The sequence below is a fragment of the Pelophylax lessonae genome (genome assembly GCF_965119305.1).
Source record: "Pelophylax lessonae genome assembly, chromosome: 3".
NCBI lineage: Eukaryota > Metazoa > Chordata > Amphibia > Anura > Ranidae > Pelophylax > Pelophylax lessonae.
In genome coordinates this window covers 685,485,569-685,512,180 of record NC_138770.1, presented here as the reverse complement: position 1 = coordinate 685,512,180, position 26,612 = coordinate 685,485,569, and the positions used below count along the sequence as shown (strand labels likewise).

The window sequence follows — 26,612 nt, the reverse complement described above, 5'->3', positions numbered from 1 at the left end:
GCAAGAGGGAGACAATGACAGTGAGAGGAGACAGTGAGAGGAGACAGAGAGAGAGGAGACAGAGAGAGGAGACAGAGAGAGAGAGACAAATGGAACAAAAGATAAAGAAAACAGAAAATAAGATCTTAGTCATTGGGTGAACCTGTAGTCCTCACCATTGTAGCCCCCCCCCCTATTTCTATTATTGCAGATCTGCCTGAGCTGGTCACTAGGCTGTGACTTTTAGTTCCTCCACAAATGGAGGCCATCTTATAAAGCCAGCAGAGTGACAATCTACTCTACTCCACCTCTATTCCACACAAAAACCTTCTGCTCAGACAAAACAGCTCTGAGAAAAAAAGGGGGGGGGGGGGTGGAATGCTCCAATACTTTTTGCCAGGAAGAGCACTCAGCAAACTGGAGGAGCAACAGGTGCTTCATCTGACTCACTTTCCTTCCCAAACCAAGGACTTGGGTCACCGGAGGTCCATCAAATCTGATGTCCATTGCAGCACACCATCAGCATTCCTAAAGGGAGGGGGGGGGGGGGGGCTCTATAGGGATTGACAGCCCCTTGACAATTTTCCTGAGGCTGGAACTTTTGTCACTAGAGTAGTCGTCTGACGTCAGACTTACAGTCCAGGTGAGAATGATCACTGGAACTGCTGCAATCATTCAATAATCATTCTAGTCTATTTGCAGAGAGGTTTATTCCCTCTGATGAAAGATCTGATTGGGTCATAATTATATAAAATAGAAATATCTACACATATATTAGAGGTGGATGTAACCATATTTTATTTGTTACAAAAAAAATAGTGTACTGTCCGAGATACAACTTTTTTCTTTTTTTTTTTTTGCACTAACATCCAAATTTTTGGGACAAGCCTTCAGGGTGTACCCCCTTCTTCTGCTTGGACCTTGAATAAAGGGGCAAACCCCAAAAGCATGTCCTGAAAATTTGAAAATTTGGATGTGTGCAAAGAAAAAAGTATCACGGACATATATTATAAATAATAGCAGTAATAATAATAATACATATTATTTATTATTTACAAAAACACTCCACATAATTTCTAGACAGCAAGCCTGAATAATGTGTGGCCCACCAGCTATCAAGGAGCTACTAACCCCAGTATGCCTGGAGCACTGGGATTTGTAGTCCTTAGATACCTTGTGAGGTTACTTGTACCTATAGGACAGACAAGTGACAGAAAACTGAAGTGGAGGAAGGACCACCTATGGCATTTGTTATAATTATCAGGAGGTGAAAATATTAGGACAGGCTCACCGTCCTCTATGGAATCTTCCTTCTCCCCGCAGACAGGCATCTGAGGAGGGAAGGGCAGGAAATCTCTATTGCATAATCGCCTCCCACTGTAAAACGAACTTCCTCCACCCCTCCTTCCTCTTTTTCTTTTTTTTTTATACTGCTCCATTTACTTAAAGCCCAGGTGTGGTCACCGTCACTCCCAAAGGCTGCCGCACTTAACCCTTCCAAAACCAAACTTCTAGAGAGACAGTAAAGAAGCTTTCAAATTCATTTCTAAAGTATAAATACCATGGACAAAAGACATAAAAAATAAATAAATAAAACAATAACATATTAAATATAAGCTAAAAAAAATTATATTATATATAAAAAAAAATTATATATATATATATATATACACACACACACACACACACACACACACATACATACATACATATATACACACATACATATACAAAAGCTTATATAATACAAGAATTGATTATATATATATATATATATATATATATATATATATATATATATATATATATATATATATATATATATATACACACATACACACAGACACACACATATACAAAAGCTTATATAATACAAAAATAAATTATAATTTTATATATATATATATATATGCACACACACACATACACAAAAGCTTATATAATACAAAGATAAATTATATATATATCTATATAGATATAGATATATATACACACACACACACATACATACATATATAGGCTTATATAATACAACATTTATATATATATATATATACACACACACACACACATACATATATAGGCTTATATAATACAACATGTATATATATATATATATATATATATATATATATATATATATATATATATATATATACACACACACACACACACACACACACACACATGCATATGGTGTATATATAGTGTATATCATACCTCCCCTTATGACATCACTGCACTAATTAGCATAGTACCCCAGAATGGCATAAGGGGCTGGTGGTGAATACAAGACTGGTGGGGTCTCCATGTGAATGTCAGTCTGAAGATGACTGATGTGAATGTACAATCTATATGTAAAGCGCTGGGTAAATGGTAGTACCTGTAACAGGTAAGGGGTCCTAGGCACCCCTTTACTGATTCACAAGTGAAAAAGCAATGGGCCACAGTTAACAGTTCTGCTTTTATTTATTGACAAAGTGCACAGGGGATCCCCCCCATGACATCTCTGCCTAATAAGCCAGTAAAATATTCTCGTGGGGCCCCATGTTGGTCTGAAGATCCAAAATACGCATTTTCTCAACAAGGCCAATGATCCACAGGGGACTTTGCCTTCACTGATTGACAGAGTGCACTGGGGATCCCGCCCCCTGCGATATATTAAGACCCTAATAGGGGAGTGTTGGACTCCATGGTGAATTGTGAGGATCCCTCTAAATGTTGAAACTGTTAAAGTACCCCATTTACTGGCTCACCAGAGGGTGGAACTGGTGATATTCATAAAAAAAAAGAAAATCACCCTTCAGATTAATTGGTTCCCCCATCCCTAATATTATTATTTCCTGTTACCTTGGGGGATGGGGCTAATGCCAACGGTTCGACGTATTTTCAAGTATAAAATAAAAAAACAAGCACAAGGGCGCAACGGCCTAGTGCATTATCCTCTATAAAGGTTTTATTGGATAAAAGGTATAAAAGTACTCACAAACAGAGCCTTGGTAAAAGCATATCAAATGGATACAGTGCCATCCACATCAGAACCCCAAGGTATAGCATCCTCTGAAGCTAGGCTTACGCGTTTTGAGGCTTCGATTCTTCCTCAGAGCCCTGGCCATTTGATATGCTTTTACCAAGACTCTGTTTGTGAGTATTTTTATACCTTTTATCCAATAAAACCTTTATAGAGGATAATGCACTAGGCCGGTGTACCCTTGTGTTTGTTTTTTGATTTTAGTGGTCTCAGACCACCCTGGTCTTGAAAAGGGGCTGCAAGGCTGAAGCATCCAGAAGCATCCAGTAGAAAGTCTTCGGTAGCCGCATGAGTGTGGCTGGATGTGGTTAGAAGATAACCTCTCAGAGCACAGGAGATAGGGGTTTTGCACCAATTTTTTGTTTTGGTGTTTTGAAGTATATTAGTATTTTTTTAAATACAGGAAATAAATGTTACACAAATATAAACATTGTATTAACCACTTGCCGACCGCCGCACGACTATTTACTGCGGCAGTCAGCCCCCTACAGGCAAAACGACAAAGAGCTACGTCGCTCGCCCACGAGCCTCTAGGGGGCGAGCGCGCGCCGCCGGAGGAGGAGCGCTTCCACCCCTGCTCGTTCTCTGACATCCCCGCGCGAGTGACTGGCGGCTCCGATGTCCGCCGGTCACTCGCGATCTCCCGCTGGAGAGGGAGAAAGGCAGGCGGATGATGTAAACAAAGCCGTCTGTCATTCTCCCTGGTGTAACTGCAGAGATCATACGATCCTGCTATGTAGGATCATATGTCTCTGTGGTTACATCACAAGCCACGCCCCTTTACAGTTAGCATCACGCCCCTAGGGATACATTTAACCCACTGATCACCAATAAAGTTAACCCCTTCCCTGCCAGTGTCATTTTTACAGTAACAGTGCATATGTATAGCACTGATTACTGTAGTAATGTCACTGGTCTCCCCAAAAGTGTCAAAAATGTCAGTTAGGGGTCCGATCTGTTCGCCGCAATGTCGCAGTCCCACTAAAAATCGCAGATCACCACCATTACTAATAAATAAATAAATAAAAATGATATAAATCTTTCCCGTAGTTTGTAGACGCGATAACTTTTGCACAAACCAATCAAAATACGCTTATTGGAATTTTTTTTTACCAAAAATATGCAGCAGAAAACAAATTGGCCTAAAATGATGAAAATATTTGATTTCCAATTTTTTTTTATTGGGAATGTTATATATCAGAATGTGAAAAATTATTGGTTTTTTTTTCCGAATTGTCGCTCTTTTTTTGTTTAAAAGTGTCAAAAATGTCAGTCAAGGGTCCGATCTGCACGCCGCAATGTCGCAACTTATTGCGATTTTTTTTACCAAACATATGTAGCATAAAACAAATTGGCCTAAAATGTTAAAAAATTTTGATTTTTACATTTTTTGGGGGGAATTTCATAAAAAAAAATGTGAAAAATATTGTTATTTTTTTCAAAATTGTCGCTCTTTTTTTGATTATAGCGCAAAAAGTAAAAATCGCACAGGTGATCAAATACCACCAAAAGAAATCTCTGTTTGTGGGGAAAAAAGAACGTCAATTTCATTTGGGTATAACGTCGCACGACTGCGCAATTGTCCGTTAAAGTCATGCAGTGCAGAATCGCAAAATAGGCCCTGGTCTTTGAGCAGCCAAATCCTCCGGGGCTTAAAGAGGTTGTAAACCCGTGCATTTTTTTTTTCCACCCTGCAAGAGAAAGCCATAATGAGCTAGTATGCATCGCATACTAGCTCATTATGCAATACTTACCTTAGAACGAGCCCCCGCCGTGCCGCTCACTCACCTCTATGACGGGCGACATGTCCAGTCGCCCGTCTTCCGGGATCGTGGCATCCGGCCATGTGATTGGCCGGAGCCGCGGTGACGTCACTCCCGCGCACGCGCGCGCGAGAGCCGACAGTCACGGCACGGGACTCTGAAGGAACGGCACGATCGGCCGTTCCTTCAGAGTGCATGCACCAGTGACGTCACTGGCTGCATGTAAGGTAAATATCTCCTAAACCGTACATGTTTAGGAGATATTTACAGTACCTATAGGTAAGTCTTATCATAGGATCACCTATAGGTACAAGTTACAGAGGAGGGTTTATTTCCTCTTTAAGTGCTTAAATACAGGAAATAAATGTTACACAAATATAAACAATGTATTAGTGTTTGTAAATATAGGAAATAAAAGTTCCACAAATATAAACATTGTATCATTGTCCATCTGTCCTGTAAAACTTTCTATGTATCTTATTGGACATTAAAGACAAGACTTGTGAAAATGTTACAAGAAGTCATTAGGAAGTCGGATCACTTCATTTCACAACAGGTTTTGTGGAACTGATGAAATCCTTTTAAACAAGAAAACTTTTACAGGCACAAAAGGTTCAAACGCCTTCCCGCTTTTCCCCGCTGATGCAACCCAGATCCAATGAGTCAGTTATCTGCAAACATTCCTGTTTATTTTATTATCTCACCAAAGTGGGGGGAGGCCATGCCAAAAAAGCTGAAATTCAATAAGTTCCCATTCTGGCGGACTCCCACACACCCAGCCCTTACTGGAATCAGGCTCTCTGCTTTCCCAGATTCCCACAATCCCAGGAAGGAGCTCTGGCTGACCTGCAGGGGGCAGCCCTGCAATGCCGTCTGCCTGGCATGGAAAGGGGGGGGGGGAAGGGGGGCGGTTGTCATTTCTGGGAAAGTCTCTTTGAAGTTTAAGGAATGTCACAAGGCTCCGGCTGCTGGCAGGGAAATCTGGTTGGCTAGCCATTCTGTCATAAGAAGAAAAGAAGAAAAAAAAAAGAAGGGGGATGGAAATCACCTTTTAATAATGGAGTCCATATAGGTTTAACCCTTTACACCCTGCAGAGCGGCTTTACATTTTTAGCCATTAAGCAATAGTCTAACCCGGAGGAAACAGATTTGAATTCCAGAAGGATGATGGAATATCAGTGCTAATACGCTCCGGCAAGCACGTCTTTCACTCCAAATCCAACCTGTTCCTGGCAAGAGATTGCAACACAGGCGTGAGGGGGTTCTAAATAAAAGCTACCCCCAGCAGTGCTGGCACAAGGTCACCCAGTGCCCAGGGCACATATACCAAACTGCCCAGCCTTGTAACAGAAGGAAGGCACTGCCATCTATACAGTAATCCATTGCGCCCAGGGCAGCTGCACTCCTGCCCCCCCCCTCCCCTTTGTCCTAGTCCTGACCCTCAGCCTACTGGATATGTGTTTAGAAGAAGCTCTGGAAATCATTGGATGTAATATAAAGTGCGCTCCACTTTAAAATGAAAACGAACCCTTGGGGGCCCATTCACACTGTTGTGGTTTAATGCCCCCATCCCAAGGTGCTAAATCACACCAGGGTTCCCCGTAATAAAAATAATCTCTGTTCCCATCTCAACTGGTGAGGCCAGAACCAGGGCAGACTGGCAACTTTCGGCCCAGGGAGCAAGCACAGTTTACTATGCTTCAGTTATGAATGAACACAGTAAACTAGTGCATTCACTGTGTTCATTTAGAAAAGAAAGGGGCTGGTAAATTACATATTTACAAGCCCCTTCCCCCACTCTCCATCCTGAAACATCCCCCGCAGCAGCCGGGGGAGAGGAGGGAAGCCAGCAGCACTATGGGGCCAGCTCAGGGGGGGTAAAGTTCGGGCAGTAGGGGGAATCAGCACCCCCTGCGCACGCCTATGGTTGTCACCATTGATGCTGCTGTAGCTGCTGGCACCATTGATAGCCTATCAGTGAATAGCCAGGCCTAGCTCCGCCCCCCAAAGCCTTTTAGAGTGACAGTGCATGACTCCATGTGCAGGAGCTTAGGGAAAGGAGATAATAGCCCCCCTCATACCCTCCCAAGCCTTCTCTAGAGGGGTGAAGAAGAAATCTGGCTTCACAGCTGCATTACCCATGATAAAGACACATTTTAGAACGCCGTTGTGCACAGAAAAAAAATTGCATTTCTTACTCTGAGAGGAAAAAACGAGAGAGTTGAGTTGGACTTTAAGGAATGTCTCCCCTCGGGAGGGACAGATGCAGGACGGCAGCTGAGATACAGACGGATGGCTCAGCAGCCTGAGGCGCTATTGGGTAATCAACCGAACAAACAGGAAATATTGTGCATGCTCAGACTGCTGGAATGGACCATGTGGTGACACCAGCTTCCCCCCCTCCCCCCCTCCAGGTACCGGTGAGGATTCTAAAGGCTGACAACCCCTATTAAAGGGGAAACTCTACTTAAAAATGTAATCAGTGTCAATGTTTGCACCACAAACAGATTTACATTTGGGGGGTTCGTTGATTCTTTCAGTGCCGCTCATGTTATCTGATGATGGAAAAGATGACCCTGCAATCGTCTTGTTACTCTTCCTGACCTATGCCTGAATTCTGTATGTGGCTTCAACATCTCCATCAGGATCAGAAACAAGAGGCTGACAACTCCGGTCTATAAATGTTCATTAACCACTTAAGCCCCGGAAGATTTTACCCCCTTCCTGACCAGGGCCTATTTTGCGATTCGGCACTGCGTGACTTTAACGGACAACTGCGCGGTCGTGCGACGCTGTACCCAAATTAAATTGACGTACTTTTTTTCCCACAAACAGAGCTTTCTTTTGGTGGTATTTGATCACCTGTGCGATTTTTTGATCATGCGCTATAAACAAAAAAAGAGCGACAATTTTGCAAAAATAACAATATTTTCACATTTTTTTATATGAAATTCCCCCCAAAAAATGTAAAAATCAAAATTTTTTAACATCTTAGGCAAATTTGTTTTCTGCTACATATTTTTAGTAAAAAAAAAAAAAAAAAATCACAATAAGCGTATTTTGATTGGTTTGCGCAAAAGTTATTGGGTTTACTAACTAAGGGAAAGATTTCTGTCATTTTTATTGTTTTTTTTTTTAACGAGTAATGGCGGCGATCTGCGATTTTTTTTGCTGGACTGCGACATTGCGGCGGACAGATCGGACCCTTGACTGACATTTTTGACACTTTTGGGGTTACCAGTGACATTACTGCAGTAATCAGTGCTATAAATATGCACTGTTACTGTAAAAATGACACTGGGAGGGAAGGGGTTAACTTTATTGGAGAGGGAGGGGTTAAGTGTGTCCCTAGGTGCGTGCTTCTAACTGTCATTGGATGTGGCTGTGTGTGTAACAACACAGATCTACGATCCTACATAGCAGGACCGTATGATCTGTGCTTTTACACAGGGGAGAATGACAGGCGGCTTTGTTTACATCAGCCGCCTGCCTTTCTCCCTCTCCACCCGACGATCGCGAGTGACCGGTGGACATCGGGTCCGCCGCTCACACGCGCGGGCTTCTTAGGGAACAAGCAGGGGCGGGAGCGCGCCTCCGGCGGCGCGCCGTCGCCCACCTATTGGCTCCCAGGCTCGTGATGTACCGGTACGTCACTTTGCCTGGGAGGGGCTGACCGCCGCCGTATATAGTCGGGCGGCGGTCGGCAAGTGGTTAACCGCCCAAAGTAGTGCAGGGAGTACTTTGGCGTAGTTCAGACTTGGAGTCGCACAGATATGAACGGTACTCATTGGAAATCATGGAGTACGACTTGTCATGTGACTTTGCAGTCCCAAATCGCAGGACAAGTCGCACAAGTGTGAAAGGGGCCTAAATCAACCCCACTGACTTACCCAAGTCCTGTCTCTGTCAAGCAGTAAGGCTGGCTACACATTATACAATTTTCTTGCACAATTTTCCTTACGATTTAACAAAACCATATAATAGGGGGTCACACCTAAACACTTTAAAATTGTATGCAATCAGGCCGGCCCTCGCACTACATAGTTGAATCTAAAGGAAATTGAACACAACAAAGAAAATTGTATAATGCGTAGCCAGTTTAAAACTGACAGAAGGCACAAGGAAGACACAATAGGATCTATCTAGAACTGAACTAACTAGCACTAAACAGGAGAGGACTGGTAGGAGAAACCTAAATCCCATTGTAGTGCCCCAAAACCTCCACTAGATGTCAGCATACTACTGAATAATAAACCTAATGCAGTTCAATAAAACACAGAAAAAAAACGTACATAAGTGGGACAGACCAATTGGCTTTTCTTTACTCTGGATAGATTTTCTCTCATTTCCTGCTGGGGGTTTCCAAACAGGAAGTGAAGGAAAATCTTCACATGGGACACAGAATGCAAAAAAAATGTCATTTGATGGTTGTTTTACCCAAAACAGGAAAGCAGATCCTGAAAGATTTATTTTAGCACACGGCAAATCAACGCACATATGTATGAGTGTGGTGCAGGCATGACGTGCCGAGACAAGATCCTCCAGTGCCCACGGCAAATCAACGCACGTATGTATGAGTGTGGTGCAGGCATGACATGCCGAGATAAGGTCATCCAGTGCCCACGGCAAATCAACGCACGTATGTATGAGTGTGGTGCAGGCATGACATGCCGAGATAAGGTCATCCAGTGCCCACGGCAAATCAACGCACGTATGTATGAGTGTGGTGCAGGCATGACATGCCGAGATAAGGTCATCCGGTGCACAGGGCAAAAGTGCAAAAATGTGCCCCCCCTTCTTCATTATGTGTGAGCATATGAGGAGGAGGAGGGAGGGAGAGCACAGCCTGCACCTCCTCCTGGCTCTCTCCTGCTCTCCTTGCCGCTGTCAGCGCTGGGCTGACAGAAGTAGTGATGCGGCTGTCACTACTGTCTGCCCAAAAGTAGAAGGAACTTGCAGCGCCCCCAATCCCTACAATACACGCTGCACCCAGGGCCACTGATCCTTCTGTCCACCTCTTTGTCCCGGCCCTGCACTCAAGGTAATTATTGCATTTGAACGCACATCCATTGCAGTGCAGTAACGGGTGTTACAAGATGGGCGGGGACATCAAATAGGGTGCAAAAGAGAAATAAATGGAACATTTCGCCTGTGAAATGCCAAGGATTCCTTCAGCAGAACAAGACCCAACAGCTTCAAAAGAACCGCATAATAAAATAGTAATTACTCAAAAAAATAAATAAAATCAAGTGCAATTTTATGTGTTATCTAAGAAGGTCATCGCTGCATTTTTATTGGTTGCTCCACCCACATTCCACAATGGGAACTGATAGAGAGGAATAATTGGCGCAGACAGCGGGATCTGATGGAGGACGGAGAGCACCGCGTACTTGTTGGCCTAATTCCCATTGGAATACAATTCCTACTTTTGGCGTCTTTGACGTGTTCCTTAACCGATTTAAGACCGTCCGCCGCGCATTTACTGAGGCCGGCAGCCTCTCCTGCGCGAGCTGACGTCGGTCGCACGCCCCCTTAACAACCAGGCCAATTTTTGCGATTCGGCACTGCATTATTTTAATGGACAGCGCTGTACCCAAATAAAATTGATGTCCTTTTTTCCCCACAAATTTGATCACCTGTGCGATTTTTATTTTTTCCGCTATAAACAAAAAAAAGAGCGACAATTCTGAAAAAACAAAAAAACAATATTTTTTTCACGTTCTGCTATATAACACCCCCCCCCCCCCCCGCGAGAAAAATTTAAGATCACATTTTTTTTTTATCGTTTTAGACCAATTTGTATTCTGCTACATATTTTAGGTAAAAAAAAAAAAAAAAACTAGGGGAATGATTTTTGTCATTTTTATTTATTTATTTATTTATTTTTTACTAGTAATGGCGGTGATCTGCGATTTTTAGCGGGACTGCGACACTGCGGCGGACAGATCGGACCCCTGACATTTTTGACACTTTTGGGGGGACCAGTGACATTACTACAGTAATCAGTGCTAAAAATATGCACTGTCACTGTACTAATGATACTGGCAGGGAAGGGGTTATCCTAGGGTTGATCAAAGGGTTATTTGTGAGCTTAGGGGGTGTTTGCTAACTGTATGGGGGCGGACTTGTGAAATGATCATAGAGACATGTGTTCCTAAATAGAAGGATCACAGGCACTCTGTGATCATTCCAGAGAGAAGAACGGTCAGCTGTGTTTACAACATCCGACCGTCCTTCTCTCTCAGCGGGGAGCGATCGCGGGAGAGATTGCGGGGGTGTGGGTGAGCAGCGGCAATCGCGGCCGATGGTTCTGTGGATCGGCATCCCCGCTGCCTAGTAGGGGTGAGAGCGTGCTGCCAGCGGCGCGCACTCTTCCCTAGGAACGCCATTGCGAACAGACATACCCCTACATCGATTCGCGCAGCCGAGCCAGCCTGCGGGGGCAAAGCTGTGGTGGGTGGTCGGCAAGTGGTTAATAAATTAATAATAAATTATTTAGACCCCGTTCACACTGGGGCGACGCTACTTGCCGGAGCGACCTCACAGGTCGCGGTGCGCAGCTCGCACCGCGACCTCGGAGCGGCTGGCACAGACTTCATATCATTGAAGTCTATGCAGGTCGCTCCATGTCGCCCCAAAGAAGCTCCGGACCCTTTTTCTAAGTCGGAGCGACTTGTGTCGCTCCTATTAGAACGGGTCCACAGCTACTCTATGTCGCCTGACAGGTCGCCCCAGTGTGAACGGGGTCTAATACAAATAAAAGGAATAAAACAGTAAAAGTGCAGGCAGGGCACTGGACGAAGCACGAAGGACAAAGCTGGAGGTGAAATGATTTGATACATTAATATAATCCTAACAGATTACAATGTATCATGTCATGTTTTCTGTACTTTTTTTTAATTTCCCACCTAGCTCCGCCCCCCCTGCGTTGCGGCGTTTTCAGGGAAGGGAACGCGGAAGACAGATGCCGGTGTTCTATCAGAATAGCGCTACCCATCAGATTCTGCACCTGGAAGTGACGCTCGGAGGGAAAAACTTACTGCGCATGCGCCATGCGTTCCAACATGGCCGCTATGCGTTCCAATAGCTTTCCTAAAATGTGACAGAACACACAGCGGGGGACATCTTCTTACACCCATGCAAGTCTTGAATTTTAGATTTATTTTACCAGTAAACTCACCTTATATACTGAATACCAGTATTACATTTCTATTATTGTTGTAATATAATAAATATAGCGAGAAACCGGCAAGCAGAAGGTGGCGACGGCCATCTTGGTACACCCCGCACTGCTCCGCAACAAACTGATTATATAATGAAATAGATTTTTTCAGTATATAAGGTGAGTTTACTGCTAAAATCAGTCTGAAATTCAAGAGTTGCTCGGGTGTAAGAAGATGTCCGCCGCTGCTTCATGTTCTGTTACATTAGGAACGTATATAGCGGCCATGTTTGAACGCATTGCGAATGCGCAGTAAGTTCTCGGCCGTCATTTCCGGATGCACAATCTGATGGGTAGATCTGTTGATAGAACACCGGCATCGGGGGATCGCAGGGACAAGGTAAGTTTTTCACTACAGGATAATCCCGAGTGTGGCTCGGGGGTTACCGCTTTTGGTACTGAAAATTAACCCCCGAGACACACTCAGGAATACCGCCAGGGAGGGTAAAACAGAGCCAATGGTAAAATGTAAGATTAGGTCTATAATTTAAAAAAAATGATTGCTATTTAAATGATTTCTTGTGCAATTCCTCTTCATAATAAATTATCCGCATCATTTCCGATGTGCTTTAGCTGAACATTCTACACCGAGAGGGGAGATTTACTAAGACTGGAGCGTGCGAAATCTGGCACAGCTCTGCATAGAAACCAATCAGCTTCCGGGTTTTAGAGCCAGTTCACACTAATGCGATCCCAGACATTGCATTTGATTCACACCGCATTTCTGCGCAGATCACATGCGATGTCTGTGCGATGCAAATTCAGCAATACAAACTGTATGGCTGAATTTGCATCGCATTCGGACCAAACTCGCGCAGGACCCTTTTTTTTTTGTCCGCACCAGAATCAGTGAACACCCGTGCGATCCGATTCCTGTCCAAAATCACAGTTCACACTGCGATCTGCGAACCGATCTGGGGGTGTCATTGACTTTGTATTGGATACCCACAGCGGGCAATGTGAACCACCAGTGATTCGGGTGCGAAGCGGAAACCCACACTGGATTCGCCGGATTTTCCGCATCGCACCAATGTGAACCGGCCCTAAGCCTAGGTTCACACTGAATTCGGGTTTAAAATCGTGCGAGTGATTTCAAACCGGCATTTCAGTTCAACTTCGGGGGGCGATTTGAGAGACATCTGTGCGGGTTCATGCATAGATGTGTATTGAAATCACCCCTGAAGTCGCCAAAAGTGCAGGAACTACTTTTGGAAATTGGTGCAGTGCGGCAAAGTCTACTGAAATCGCCCCTGAAGTAGCAAAAAGTAGTGCAGGAACTACTTTTGGAAATCAGTGTGGCGCCACAAAGTCAGCGTCGCACTGATTGGGACTTTCTCATTGCCGGCAATAGGCTGCAAATTGACCTGTCAAATCGCATGTCAAATCGCAATGATATGAACGGGGGCTTATTGTCAAAGCATAATTGAACAAGCTGAAGTTGGAAGCTGATTGGCTACCATGCCACAGCTGCACTAGTTTTAGTAAATCTCCCCTATTATAAGGCTTTTGGCTTTATCGTTGTGCTGCATTGCATACTGGTATCCAGTAGGGGCCAGTAGAGAGCTTTGTGAGGAGCACATGTGCCACCTTGTGTAAGGCAGCATGTGTTCTATCCTGGCCACTGCCCTTTCTTACAATAATTGGATCAGTTGGCAGAACCAAGTGTTTGTATCGGTAATCTCATTCCTGGGCAGCATTCCCTCTCCCCTGGGTGTGGACAGTAACTTAATAATGTAATTTGATTCTAACCCTCTTTGCACCAGCTATTCTAGAGGCATTCTAGAGGTATTCTAGAGGTATTCTAGCTCCATCCCCTAAGTGCCCTGTCCACCCTATAGGCACCAGATGTACCCCATGGGTTTTATATCACAAGAAAACCTGTCAAGTCCAATGTGCCTTTCCTAAGGTTTGCACCTATCACTGATTGCACCCCTGTATACCATTCATAGAAGACATATATGTATGGTCTGTGGGGCCCTGTGCCACCCTTCAGCCTTCTCTATGGTCTGTGGGGCCCTGTGCCACCCTTCAGCCTTCTCTATGGTCTGTGGTGCCTTGTGCCATCCTGCAGCCTTCTCTATAAACTGTGGTGCCTTGTGCCATCCTGCAGCCTTCTCTATGGTCTGTGGTGCCTTGTGCCATCCTGCAGCCTTCTCTATAAACTGTGGTGCCTTGTGCCACCCTGCAGCCTTCTCTATGGTCTGTGGTGCCTTGTGCCACCCTGCAACCTTCTCTATGGTCTGTGGTGCCTTGTGCCACCCTGTAGCCTTCTCTATGGTCTGTGGTGCCTTGTGCCACCCTGCAGCCTTCTCTATGATCTGTGGTGCCTTGTGCCACCCTGTAGTCTTCTTTATGGTCTGTGGTGCCTTGTGCCACCCTGCAGCCTTCTCTATGGTCTGTGGTGCCTTGTGCCACCCTGCAGCCTTCTCTATGGTCTGTGGTGCCTTGTGCCACCCTGCAGCCTTCTCTATGGTATGTGATGCCTTGTGCCACCCTGCAGCCTTCTCTAACTCTATATATAACCAATAGTACCCGAAGCAACCAAATATTTCCTTGTGATAGTCCATGAAATGCAGAAATTTCCAGGGCAACTGTTGGTACCAACTGCTGCCCCATTCTCTATATTGCCACATAAACGAAACTATTCTACCAGCTAGGAATGATATCCCCCCCCCCCACCAATATACAGCCTTTGGTGCTTTGCGACCCTGTATTGACCTACCCAGCCTTGCCTCCTCTTTCCATCTTATTGCCATATAAACTATTCTGTCAGTTAGCAATTCTATACCCCCCCCCCCCTCACTCAATATACCACCTATAGTGCATTGTGTCACTATAATTCTTTGTGACCCGACCCCCTAGATGCAGGCCTGTGTCCCCTTTATACATTTCTCCCTTCCCATGTCAACTATTCTCTACTCATCTGTGACACCAATATACAGCCTATGGTGCAGGATGGCTCTATATATCTCTCTGTGACACCATATCCAGCCCTGCAGGCCCTGTGCCACCTTTATAAATCTCACCATTGCCATGTAAACTATTGTGCCAGTTAGCAGAGCTCTGTACCCCTCTCTGACACTGATATACAGCCTATGGTGCATTGTTTTACCCATTATCTCTCTGTAACACCATATCCAGCCCTGCAGGCCCTGTGCCACCTTTATAAATCTCACCACTGCCAGGTAAACTATTGTGCCAGTTGGCAGAGCTCTGTACCCCTCTATGACATCAATATACAGCCTATGGTGCAGGGTGTCCCTATATCTCTCTGTGACACCATACCCAGCCTCGCAGGCACGGTGCCAGCTTTATAAATCTCACCATTGCCATGTAAACTATTGTGCCGGTTGGCAGAGCTCTGTACCCCTCTATGACATCAATATACAGATGCACTGTTTCCCTATATCTCTCTGTGACACCATGCCCAGCTTTGCAGGCCCTGTGTCACCTTATTTATGAATTTCTCCATTGCCATGTAAACTATTGTGCCAACTAGCAGAGCTCTATACAATTCTCTGACACCAGTATACAGCCTATGATGTTCCTATATCTCTCTGTGACACCATACACAGCCTTGCAGGCCCAGTGCCACCTTTATGAGTTTCTCCATTGCCATGTTAACTACTGTGCCAGTTGGCAGTGCTCTGTACCCCTCTATGACACCAATATACAGATGCACGGTTTTCCGATATCTCTCTCTGACACCATGCCCAGTGTCACCTTATTTATGAATTCCTCTATTGCCATGTAAACTGTTGTGCCAACTATCAGAGCTCTATACAATTCTCTGACACCAGTATACATGATGTTCCTATATCTCTCTGTGACACCATACCCAGCCTTGCAGGCCCTGTGCCGCCTCTGTAGTACTGTATGTGGCCAGAAGTAAGCTACACCACATCATAAAAGAGGAAACACATTGAAAACCAGTTCATTACTTCCCTAAATATAAAGCTTGCCGCTCATCTCTCGCAGAATTTCAGAAGTGAACATTGTTCTTTCTTCCATAGTTACATATATAGTTACATCGTTACATAGTTACATATATAGTTACATCGTTACATATATAGTTACATCATTACATAGTAGTTAAGGTTGAATAAAGACAACAGTCCATCCAGTTTAACCTGTGTAAGTTCCAAACTGTAAAAAATATTCACCGATCTCGTCTTCCCAACAAACCCAGAAGAGAAAGATTTTGTTTTGTAAATAAAGGAAACATTTAATAGAAGGAGGGCAACTATGTTACTAATAGAAGGAGGGCAGAGGATATGCAGGAGGTGCAGGAACAGGATTGAGATCAGAGCAGTTACATTGTACCAATGAAAGGTTGGAGTTTGCAGGGAAGGAACAGACGGGGTTAACAATGGATGAGAGTGGGACTGACGGGGTGGAGTAGAACTTTGGTGAGCCCAATGCCCTCTAAACAGTTCCACCCCATCCTTGTAATCTCAGCAGTGTTTGCAGAGACAAAGGAAAATGCCCGGCCTTAATCCAGGTGTGAGGCTCCGGGTGCAAAGAGCTCCTAATCCTCCATACTGACTCCACTCCTGTCACTCATCCCGACCTCCAATCCACCGCCACGCTCACAGTTCTTTCTTTAACTTTTCTGGGCCCCAAAACTCTCCGCTTTCCATGTGTTTCAGGAACTAAAAATGTTTTCAACAGACGCTTACTGAACAAAAAATTCAACAGTCTGCGGACCCCAAAACAATGGACTGCTGGATCTTATCGGGGTCCATCCATTCCAATGCTGGCCACCTGTGCAGATTGTGTACCCCAATATTCCTATAAATAAAATACTAGAATAATAATGATAAAGAACACCTTTCAATGCAGTGTGGAGTGTTTATGTCTGTACCCTCTAAAACAACTTTTACTGTAAAGGGGGGGGGGGGGTGGAGGGCTTAAGTGTGGCCCCCGACATCACCAAAAGGCTGACATACTACAGGAGAGGGTCAGAGACTGCAGACATAGTACAGGAGATGGTCAGAGACTGCAGACATAGTACAGGAGACGGTCAGAGACTGCAGACATGGTACAGGAGAGGGTCAGAGACTGCAGACACACTACAGGAGAGGGTCAGAGACTGCAGACATACTGCAGGAGAGGGTCAGAGACTGCAGACATAATACAGGAGAGGGTCAGAGACTGCAGACATATTACAGGAGCGGGTCAGAGACTGCAGACATATTACAGGAGAGGGTCAGAGACTGCAGACATATTACAGGAGAGGGTCAGAGACTGCAGACATATTACAGGAGAGGGTCAGAGACTGCAGACATACTACAGGAGAGGGTCAGAGACTGTAGACATGCCACAACAGAGGGCCAGAGACTGCCGACATGCTGCAGGAGAGGGTCAGAGACTGCAGTCTACAGGAGATGGTCAGAGACTGCAGGCAGTCTACAGGAGAGAGTCAAAGACTGCAGTCTACAGAAGATGGTCAGAGACTGCAGCAATTCTGCGAGAGAGGGTCAGAAACTGAAGACAGTCTACTGGAGACAGTCAGAGACTGCAGACAAAGTACAGGAGATGTTAAGAGACTGCAGCAATTCTGCGAGAGAGGATCAGAAACTGCAGACAGTCTACAGGAGGGGGTCAGACTCAGACTGCAGACATGTCACAGAAAACAGTCAGAGACTGCAGACACACTATTACAGGAGATTGCCAGAGACTGCAGCGATGCTGCGAGAGAGGGTCAGAAACTGCAGACAGTTTATAGGAGATGGTCAGGGACAGCAGACACACTACAGGAGAGGGTCAGAGACTGCAGACATGGTACAGAAAACAGTCAGAGACTGCAGACATGCTGCAAGATACAATCATACATATTACATCAGACTGCTAGAGATGACTGCTATTACAGTTTCTATATAAGTGAATGCTTTCACATTTCTGCTCCCCACAAATCCCCTTTATAGTCGCATGTGGCTGTATTTAAAATTTCTCTCAAAAAACTGAAGATCAAAAAACAAACAAAAAAAAAAAAACACATAAAAAGTAAAGGGATGGGTTTTTTTTTCCTCCGATTGCTTGAGTAAGTACCCAGGTGATGAAAATACAGACTACGGCCTGAAGGGGCCCTGTGGGCCACACAATGTGCCAAAGGGCCACAGGTTGGGCACCTTGCATCAGATCTCACCCGGCTGTAGGACGAGGAGGGGGGAAGGGGCAGGGTGTGGTAGTACAATGAACTTTAATGTTTGTACTCTAATCAATAAAACAAAGTGCAGAGGGTTGGTAATCTCACAGAGGACAAGAAAAACACGTGACCTGGATTTTTCCTAAGGCACCTCCATGTCTGTCCCCGCACCCTGAAACCTACTGCAGGGTGGTGCATGGTACCCCGAAACCTACTGCAGGGTGGTGCACGGTACCCCGAAACCTACTGCAGGGTGGTGCATGGTACCCCGAAACCTACTGCAGGGTGGTGCATGGTACCCCGAAACCTACTGCAGGGTGGTGCATGGTACCCCGAAACCTACTGCAGGGTGGTGCACGGTACCCCGAAACCTACTGCAGGGTGGTGCATGGTACCCCGAAACCTACTGCAGGGTGGTGTATGGTACCCCGAAACCTACTGCAGGGTGGTGCATGGTACCCTGAAACCTACTGCAGGGTGGTGCATGGTAGCCCGAAAACCCTCTGCAGGGCGGTGCATGGTACCCCGAAACCTACTGCAGGGTGGTGCACGGTACCCCGAAACCTACTGCAGGGTGGTGCACGGTACCCCGAAACCTACTGCAGGGTGGTGTATGGTACCCCGAAACCTACTGCAGGGTGGTGTATGGTACCCTGAAACCTACTTCAGGGTGGTGCACAGTTCTTACATAAAACCTCAGTGCTGCACAGATGAGTGTTACATTGACACTGCACAGCCTGTGGACAGGAAGATCTAGAAAAGTCTCCTCGATTCTCCGAAAAAGACAACTTGTGGTTATGAAGCACCATGCAGCAAGCGGCTTTCCCGAACACAAAAACCAGATAAAGCACATGAAGAGATGGGCACGCTACAGCTATTTATAACCAGAGAGAAGTTTCATATCCTGGCGGGTTCCTGGTCACCATAGAGCTACAACCCCCCCCCCCCCCCCCCCCCCACATACACACACGTGAAAAGTGAAGCTTTCTCCAAGAAGCGTAAAAAGAATAAAACATATTGGTGGTACAAAGGAAGTAGCCGTGTTGCTGGCCTCTGGTGCACATAGAGTTACACACACCATGTGCTCCGCTGTGCAGAACATTAGATGGGTGATTCATACCCCCAGCTCAGCCAATGACACTTTCTGACTGCTTGAGACCTGATTCATGGGATTCAGCAGCCAAAGAACCAAATTCAAAAATGGTACAGAAGATGATGTGTCTGGAATGTCCTCAAAGTGTAGCACATATGGTGGTCCTCCAAGTGTAGCACACACGGTGGCCCTCTAAGAGTAGCATACATGGCAGTCCTCTAAGATTAGCGTGTATGGCAGTCCTCGAAGTGTAACACACACGGTGGTCCTCTAAGGGTAGCGTGCATGGCGGTCCTCTAACAGTAGCATGCATGGTGGACCTCTAAGTGTAACACACACAGTGGTCCTCTAAGAGTAGCATGCATGGGGGTTCTCTAAGAGTGGCATACATAGCAGTCCTCTAAAAGCAGCATGTATGGCAGTCCTCTAAGAGTAGCATGTATGGCAGTCCTCTAAAAGTAGCATGTATGGCAGATCTCGAAGAGTAGCATGTATGGCGGTCCTCTAAAAGCAGCATGCATGGCAGTCCTCTAAAAGCAGCATGCATGGCAGTTCTCTAAAAGCAGCATGTATGGCAGTTCTCTAAGAGTAGTATGCATGGCGGTGCTCTAAGAGTAGCATGTATGGCAGTCCTCTAAATGTAGCATGTATGGCAGTTCTCTAAGAGCAGCATGTATGGCAGTTCTCTAAGAGTAGCAGGTATGGCAGTTCTCTAAGAGTAGCATGTATGGCAGATCTCTAAGAGTAGCATGTATGGCAGTCCTCTAAGAGTAGCATGTATGGCAGTCCTCTAAGAGTAGCATGTATGGCAGTCCTCTAAGAGTAGCATGTATGGCAGACCTCTAAGAGTAGCATGTATGGAAGTTCTTGAAGAGTAGCATGTATGGCAGTCCTCTAAGAGTGGCATGTATGGCAGACCTCTAAGAGTAGCATGTATGGAAGTTCTTGAAGAGTAGCATGTATGGCAGTCCTCTAAGAGTGGTATGTATGGCAGTTCTCTAAGAGTAGCATGTATGGCAGATCTCTAAGAGTAGCATGTATGGCAGTTCTCTAAGAGTGGCATGTATGGCAGTTCTCTAAGAGTGGCATGTATGGCAGATCTCTAAGAGTAGCATGTATGGCAGTTCTCTAAGAGTAGCATGTATGGCAGTTCTCTAAGAGTAGCATGCATGGCGGTCCTCTAAGTGTAGAGTGCAGCCGAGCCTCTAAGGGTAGAGTACATGGAGGTCCTTTAGTTACTGCAATCTCCTGCTTCAAATAAATGGGTGGGGGGGGGGGGGGAGAAATCATCATTCCATTCCCACACATTGATTGGAGGGTCATGTCATACACATCTGTCCACTTCCAAACTAGGTGGATACTATCCAGATACAGGTCAGGACATGTTTCTGTTCTATGCAGAACTCCCATTCTTTCAAAGTTATTTTTAAGCAGTAAAAAGGAGAGACCAAGTACATTTAGGACTGGTCATGTGTAGGACAAGGAGGGTGCACAGCCAAGAAGAGGACTGGTCAGGTCTATACTAAAACCTCATGGATAGAGTAGAGGGCTGGAATTATATCAAACATCATGGAGGTCAGGCTTAGGACCGAAGGCTGCAGTCCTACAGACCAATCTGTGTACTGAAGCAAGTCCTATATACAGAACTGCTCTTCATACTAAAGGACTGGTCTAGCGTAAAATGGACCCTGGCAAGGGTATGGCTGGGACATTCCTTCTCAACCTTTTCAGCTCAGGTCTCAGGAAACAATTGCAAAAAACAATTAATGGGTGGTCAGTGGGGAAAATCCCCCCTTACTTCGTTGGTCAATACAAAGAGTGCCCCGTTACAGGCAGTTAAAAAGATCATTGCGTTCATGTAGATGGTCCTGCCAAGTGACAATGTCCCCAGAACTATGGAGGCACCAGCAAATGGGAGGTCTGTCTGCCACAGTTAATGGAGCCCCTAACAACCTCTGGAGGAACCCTGGTTGCGAATTGCTGAGCTACACTGAGGGGTCTGAAGATAGGTCCCATTACACCAAAAGTCCACAAACCACATACAGACAGGTCTACTGTGTACTGAGGGCTTCCCTACCACAATAGATCTGGTCTATCCTACACTGAAGGGTGCCCTACAACAAGAGCACTGGTCTATCCTACACTGAGGGGTGCCCTGCAACAAGAGGTCTGGTCTATCCTACACTGAAGGGTGCCCTACAACAAGAGGTCTGGTCTATCCTACACTGAAGGGTGCCCTACAACAAGAGGTCTGGTCTATCCTACACTGAAGGGTGCCCTACAACAAGAGGTCTGGTCTATCCTACACTGAGGGGTGCCCAACAACAAGAGATCTGGTCTATCCTCTTTTGAGGAGTGATACCACAAAAGGTTTGATCTATCCTATTTTGAGGGGTGCCTACCACAAGAGGTCCGATTAACCCTACACTGAGGGGTGCCCTACAACAAGAGGTCTGGTCTATCCTGTACTGAGGGGCGCCCTACAACAAGGGGTCTGGTCTTTCGTACACTGAGGGGTGCCCTTCCACAAAAGGTCTGGTCTATCCTACAATGAGAAGTCCCTACAACAAGGGGTCTAATCTATCCAACACTGAGGGGTGCCCTACCACAAGAGGTCTGGTCTATCCTACACTGAGGGGTGCCCTACCACAAGAGGTCTGGTCTATCCTACAATGGGGTACCCTGCAACAAGGGGTCTAATCTATCCAACACTGAGGGGTGCCCTACAACAAGGGGTCTGGTCTTTCGTACACTGAGGGGTGCCCTTCCACAAAAGGTCTGGTCTATCCTACAATGAGAGGTCCCTACAACAAGGGGTCTGGTCTATCCTACATTGAGGGGTGCCCTACAACAAGGGGTCTAATCTATCCAACACTGAGGGGTGCCCTACCACAAAAGGTCTGGTCTATCCTACACTGAGGGTGCCCTACCACAAGAGGTCTGGTCTATCCTACAATGAGGGGTGCCCTACCACAAGAGGTCTGGTCTATCCTACAATGAGGGGTGCCCTACAACAAGGGGTCTGGTCTATCCAATACTGAGGGGTGCCCTACCACAAGAGGTCTGGTCTACCCTACAATGAGGGGTGCCCTACAACAAGGGGCCTAATCTATTCTACACTGAGGGGTGCCCTACCACAAGAGGTCTGGTCTATCCTACAATGAGGGGTGCCCTACAACAAGGGGTCTGGTCTATCCAATACTGAGGGGTGCCCTACCACAAGAGGTCTGGTCTATCCTACACTGAGGGCTGCCCTACAATAAGGGGTCTAATCTATCCAACACTGAGGGGTGCCCTACAACAAGGGGTCTAATCTATCCTACACTTAGGGCTGCCCTAGCACATGGGGGCTGGCTATGAGGCCAACAAAACCACACAAGTACCATTCTATGATCAGATCTCACTGACCACTTATGGGTTCATTTAACCTGAAGGACACCACCACTCTATGGGGTCACCAGAGGACCTACCTACTTACCAACCACAAAAAATGGACCGATCACCCCAAAGTTAAAGGATGATGGACAAATAAAGCCAACTGACTACCCCTCAAACAGGAGAGGTCCTCTTCATCTGATCCTCTACAGCTTGAACCTTCTTAGAGGAGCATTCCACATCAACCTAACGACCCCCCCTCCCCCCCCCCAACACATCACACACCGATCTTACCACACACAGCACAGACACCAACCCCCTCCCCAGTCCTCACCTGCTGCACGGAGGTAGTTAAGGGGTTTCCGGGGAATCCCTCTGGGGGGCCGGCAGGAGAGCTGCTGCTACCGCGGGAGGAGCTGTCGAAACTCCCTGGGTAGTCCTGGTACATGATCCGCGGGGGAGGGGACGATCCTCAGTGCCAACACAGCCGGGCACCGCCGGGAGGGTACAGGAGGGACAGACCGGGAACTACAAGGACTAAACTGAGACTACGGTGACCGACAGGAGGGCTGAAGGATTAGACCGGGGAACTGAAGGCAGTCCCGACACAGTTGTCGGGAGAAGGCAGCGCAGCTCCCGGCTGGTACAATGGAACAAATCAGAAATCAGTCCGGGGATCCGGGTGATGGAAGATCCTCTGATAAAATGTGTCCAGAGGAGTCCAGAGGATGAGGATGTGGCTGCTCTCCAATGTGACCAATCAGCTGCTAGGAGGAATCCCGGGCATGAAGATACAATGTAGTCCGGGGGTCCGGGGTGTCGGTGCCGGCCGTCTGGTGGAATGTGCCCGGACAGATGTACTATGGAGTCCGGGGGTCCGGATGTCGGTGCCGGCCGTCTGGTGGAATGTGCCCGGACAGATGTACTATGGAGTCCGGGGGTCCGGGGTGTCGGTGCCGGCCGTCTGGTGGAATGTGCCCGGACAGATGTACTATGGAGTCCGGGGGTCCGGATGTCGGTGCCGGCCGTCTGGTGGAATGTGCCCGGACAGATGTACTATGGAGTCCGGGGGTCCGGATGTCGGTGCCGGCCGTCTGGTGGAATGTGCCCGGACAGATGTACTATGGAGTCCGGGGGTCCGGGGTGTCGGTGCCGGCCGTCTGGTGGAATGTATTATGGAGTCCGGAGGATGAGGATAATTTGACCAGGCGGCGGAGTTCGGGGGTTCGGCGCTCCAGGACGGTGCAGAAGCTCAGCAGATTTCGGGGCGCAGAATGTAAGAAGATCGGGGATCCCGGGGAGGAGGCTGAGATACAATGTAACCAGTCACAGGAGATCGGGGATGAGGCTGGAATACAATGTAACAAGTCAGCTGAGGAATCCCGGGGATGAGGATACAAATGTCACCAGTCCCGCCCCCACTCAGGATACAATGTCACAAGTCACACATCCATACAATGTAACATCCCGGGGATGAGGATACAATGTCACCACCGGTGTGCAGAGGAGTCCCGGGGATGAATACAATGTAACAACTCAGAGGAGATCGGGGATGCCGGCAGGGGGGTGAGGATGATATACAATGTAACAAGTCAGGGAAGATGAGGAATCCCGGGGATGAGGATACAATGTAACAATGTATAGAGGAGATGAGGAATCCCGGGGGATGGGGTTGGAATATAGTTTAAATATTAATCTGAGCTCAGGAAAGTCGGGGAAGATACAATGTAACACCTTGCAGGAGACGAGGCGGTCCCGGGAATGAGGATACAATGTAACAATGTATAGATCAAATGAGGGGTCCCGGGGATGGGGTTGGAATATAGTTTAACTATTCATCGGAGCTCAGGAAAGTCGGGGAAGATACAATGTAACACCGTGCAGGAGATGAGAGATCCCGGGGATGGGGATACAATGTAACTATGTAATAATGTATAGAGGAGAGGAGGATATAATGTAACAATGTATAGTGGAGATGAGGATATAATGTAACAATGTATAGTGGAGATGAGGATATAATGTAACAATGTATAGTGGAGATGAGGGTACAATGTAACAATGTATCAGATTATAGTGGAGATGAGGATATAATGTTACAATGTATCAGATTATAGTGGAGATGAGGATACAATGTATCAGATTATAGTGGAGATGAGGATACAATGTATCAGATTATAGTGGAGATGAGGATACAATGTATCAGATTATAGTGGAGATGAGGATACAATGTATCAGATTATAGTGGAGATGAGGATACAATGTATCAGATTATAGTGGAGATGAGGATACAATGTATCAGATTATAGTGGAGATGAGGATACAATGTATCAGATTATAGTGGAGATGAGGATAGGATGGGTGCGCTCACCTCCAGTGTGATGAGTCAGTCCCCCCTATGGCTCTCGGTGTGGCTCGGTCCCCCCTCTGGCTCTGTAGATCTCTCGCTCCTTCTCTCGGTCGATGAGTCAGTGGAATGCTATGACATCGATCTCTCTCTGATTTTCTATTCAGCTCCCAGCTCCTGACGTCATCATCTCTCCTCCCCCCGCACTGGCAATGGGAGGGTTCGGCCCCCAGATCCGGCCCCGCTGATGCCGGGTGTCGGTGCGGTGTGCGGTGCGATGGGTTCGGCTCGGAGGGGCTCTCTGGGCTCCGCGGGAGTTCGGATCCGGGCTGTACGGGGACATCACCTGCACCCCTCCTCCATCCTGGAAGGTGGTCTCGCCCGTTGACGCATGTCTCCCTATATGGGCATCTGCGTCCAATGACGTGTGCGGGTTTCCTTGGTTCTGGTGACGTCAGCGGGCCGGGATTCCCTCCGAGGATGGGGCGGCTGTAGAGGGGCGCCGGGCAGAGAGAGAAGCTGAGGCTGTGTGCGCGACACATTGCTATATCACCCCGTCCTATCCTATTCTTCACACATTATATCCTATCCTATCCCATTATATCCCATAATATCCCACCCATCCTATCCTATTCTATCACATTATATCCTATCCTATTCCAATATATCCCACCCCATCCTATCCTATTCTATTCCAACATATCCCACCCCGTCCTATCCTATTCTATCCCAACATATCCCACCCCATCCTATCCTATTCTATCACATTATATCCTATCCTATCCCATAATATCCCACCCCATCCTATCCTATTCCAACATATCCCACCCCATCCTATCCTATCCTATCCCATAATATCCCACCCCATCCCATCCTATTCTATTCCAACATATCCCACCCCATCCTATCCTATTCTATTCCAACATATCCCACCCCATCCTATCCTATTCTATTCCAACATATCCCACCCCATCCTATCCTATTCTATTCCAACATATCCCACCCCATCCTATCCTATTCTTTCACATTATATCCTATCCTATCCTATTCTATCACATTATATCCTATCCTATCCCATTATATCCCATAATATCCCACCCCATCCTATCCTATTCTATCACATTATATCCTATCCTATCCCATTATATCCCATAATATCCCACCCCATCCTATCCTATTCTATCACAGTATATCCTATCCTATCCCATTATATCCCATAATATCCCACCCTATCCTATTCTATTCCAACATATCCCACCCCATCCTATCCTATTCTATCACATTATTTCCTATCCTATCCCATTATATCCCATAATATCCCACCCTATCCTATTCTATTCCAACATATCCCACCCCATCCTATCCTATTCTATCACATTATATCCTATCCTATCCCATCCCATAATATCCCACCCTATCCTATTCTATTCCAACATATCCCACCCCATCCTATCCTATTCTATTCCAACATATCCCATCCTATCCTATTCTATTCCAACATATCCCACCCCATCCTATCCTATTCTATCACATTATATCCCATAATATTCCACCCCATCCTATCCTATTCCAACATATCCCACCCCATTCTATCCTATTCTATTCCAACATATCCCACCCCATCCTATCCTATTCTATCACATTATATCCTATCCTA

The 26,612-nt window shown here is 46.3% G+C and overlaps 1 protein-coding gene across 3 annotated transcripts in view; it reads right to left on the bottom strand.

Moving 5' to 3' along the window:
- Window positions 1-25,282, bottom strand: part of FOSL2 (FOS like 2, AP-1 transcription factor subunit) — a 34,446-nt gene extending 9,164 nt beyond the window's left edge. For 2 of the 3 annotated variants that reach the window (XM_082249504.1, XM_082249505.1), the window contains exon 1: window positions 22,946-23,143. In XM_082249504.1, the coding sequence (XP_082105630.1) occupies window positions 22,946-23,059 (114 nt within the window). In that variant the 5' untranslated portion in view covers window positions 23,060-23,143. Of the gene's footprint in view, window positions 1-22,945; window positions 23,144-24,979 lie in introns of those variants that run through there. The other variant, XM_082249506.1, reaches the window with a different exon arrangement.
- Between the last annotated feature and the right edge of the window lie 1,330 nt (window positions 25,283-26,612).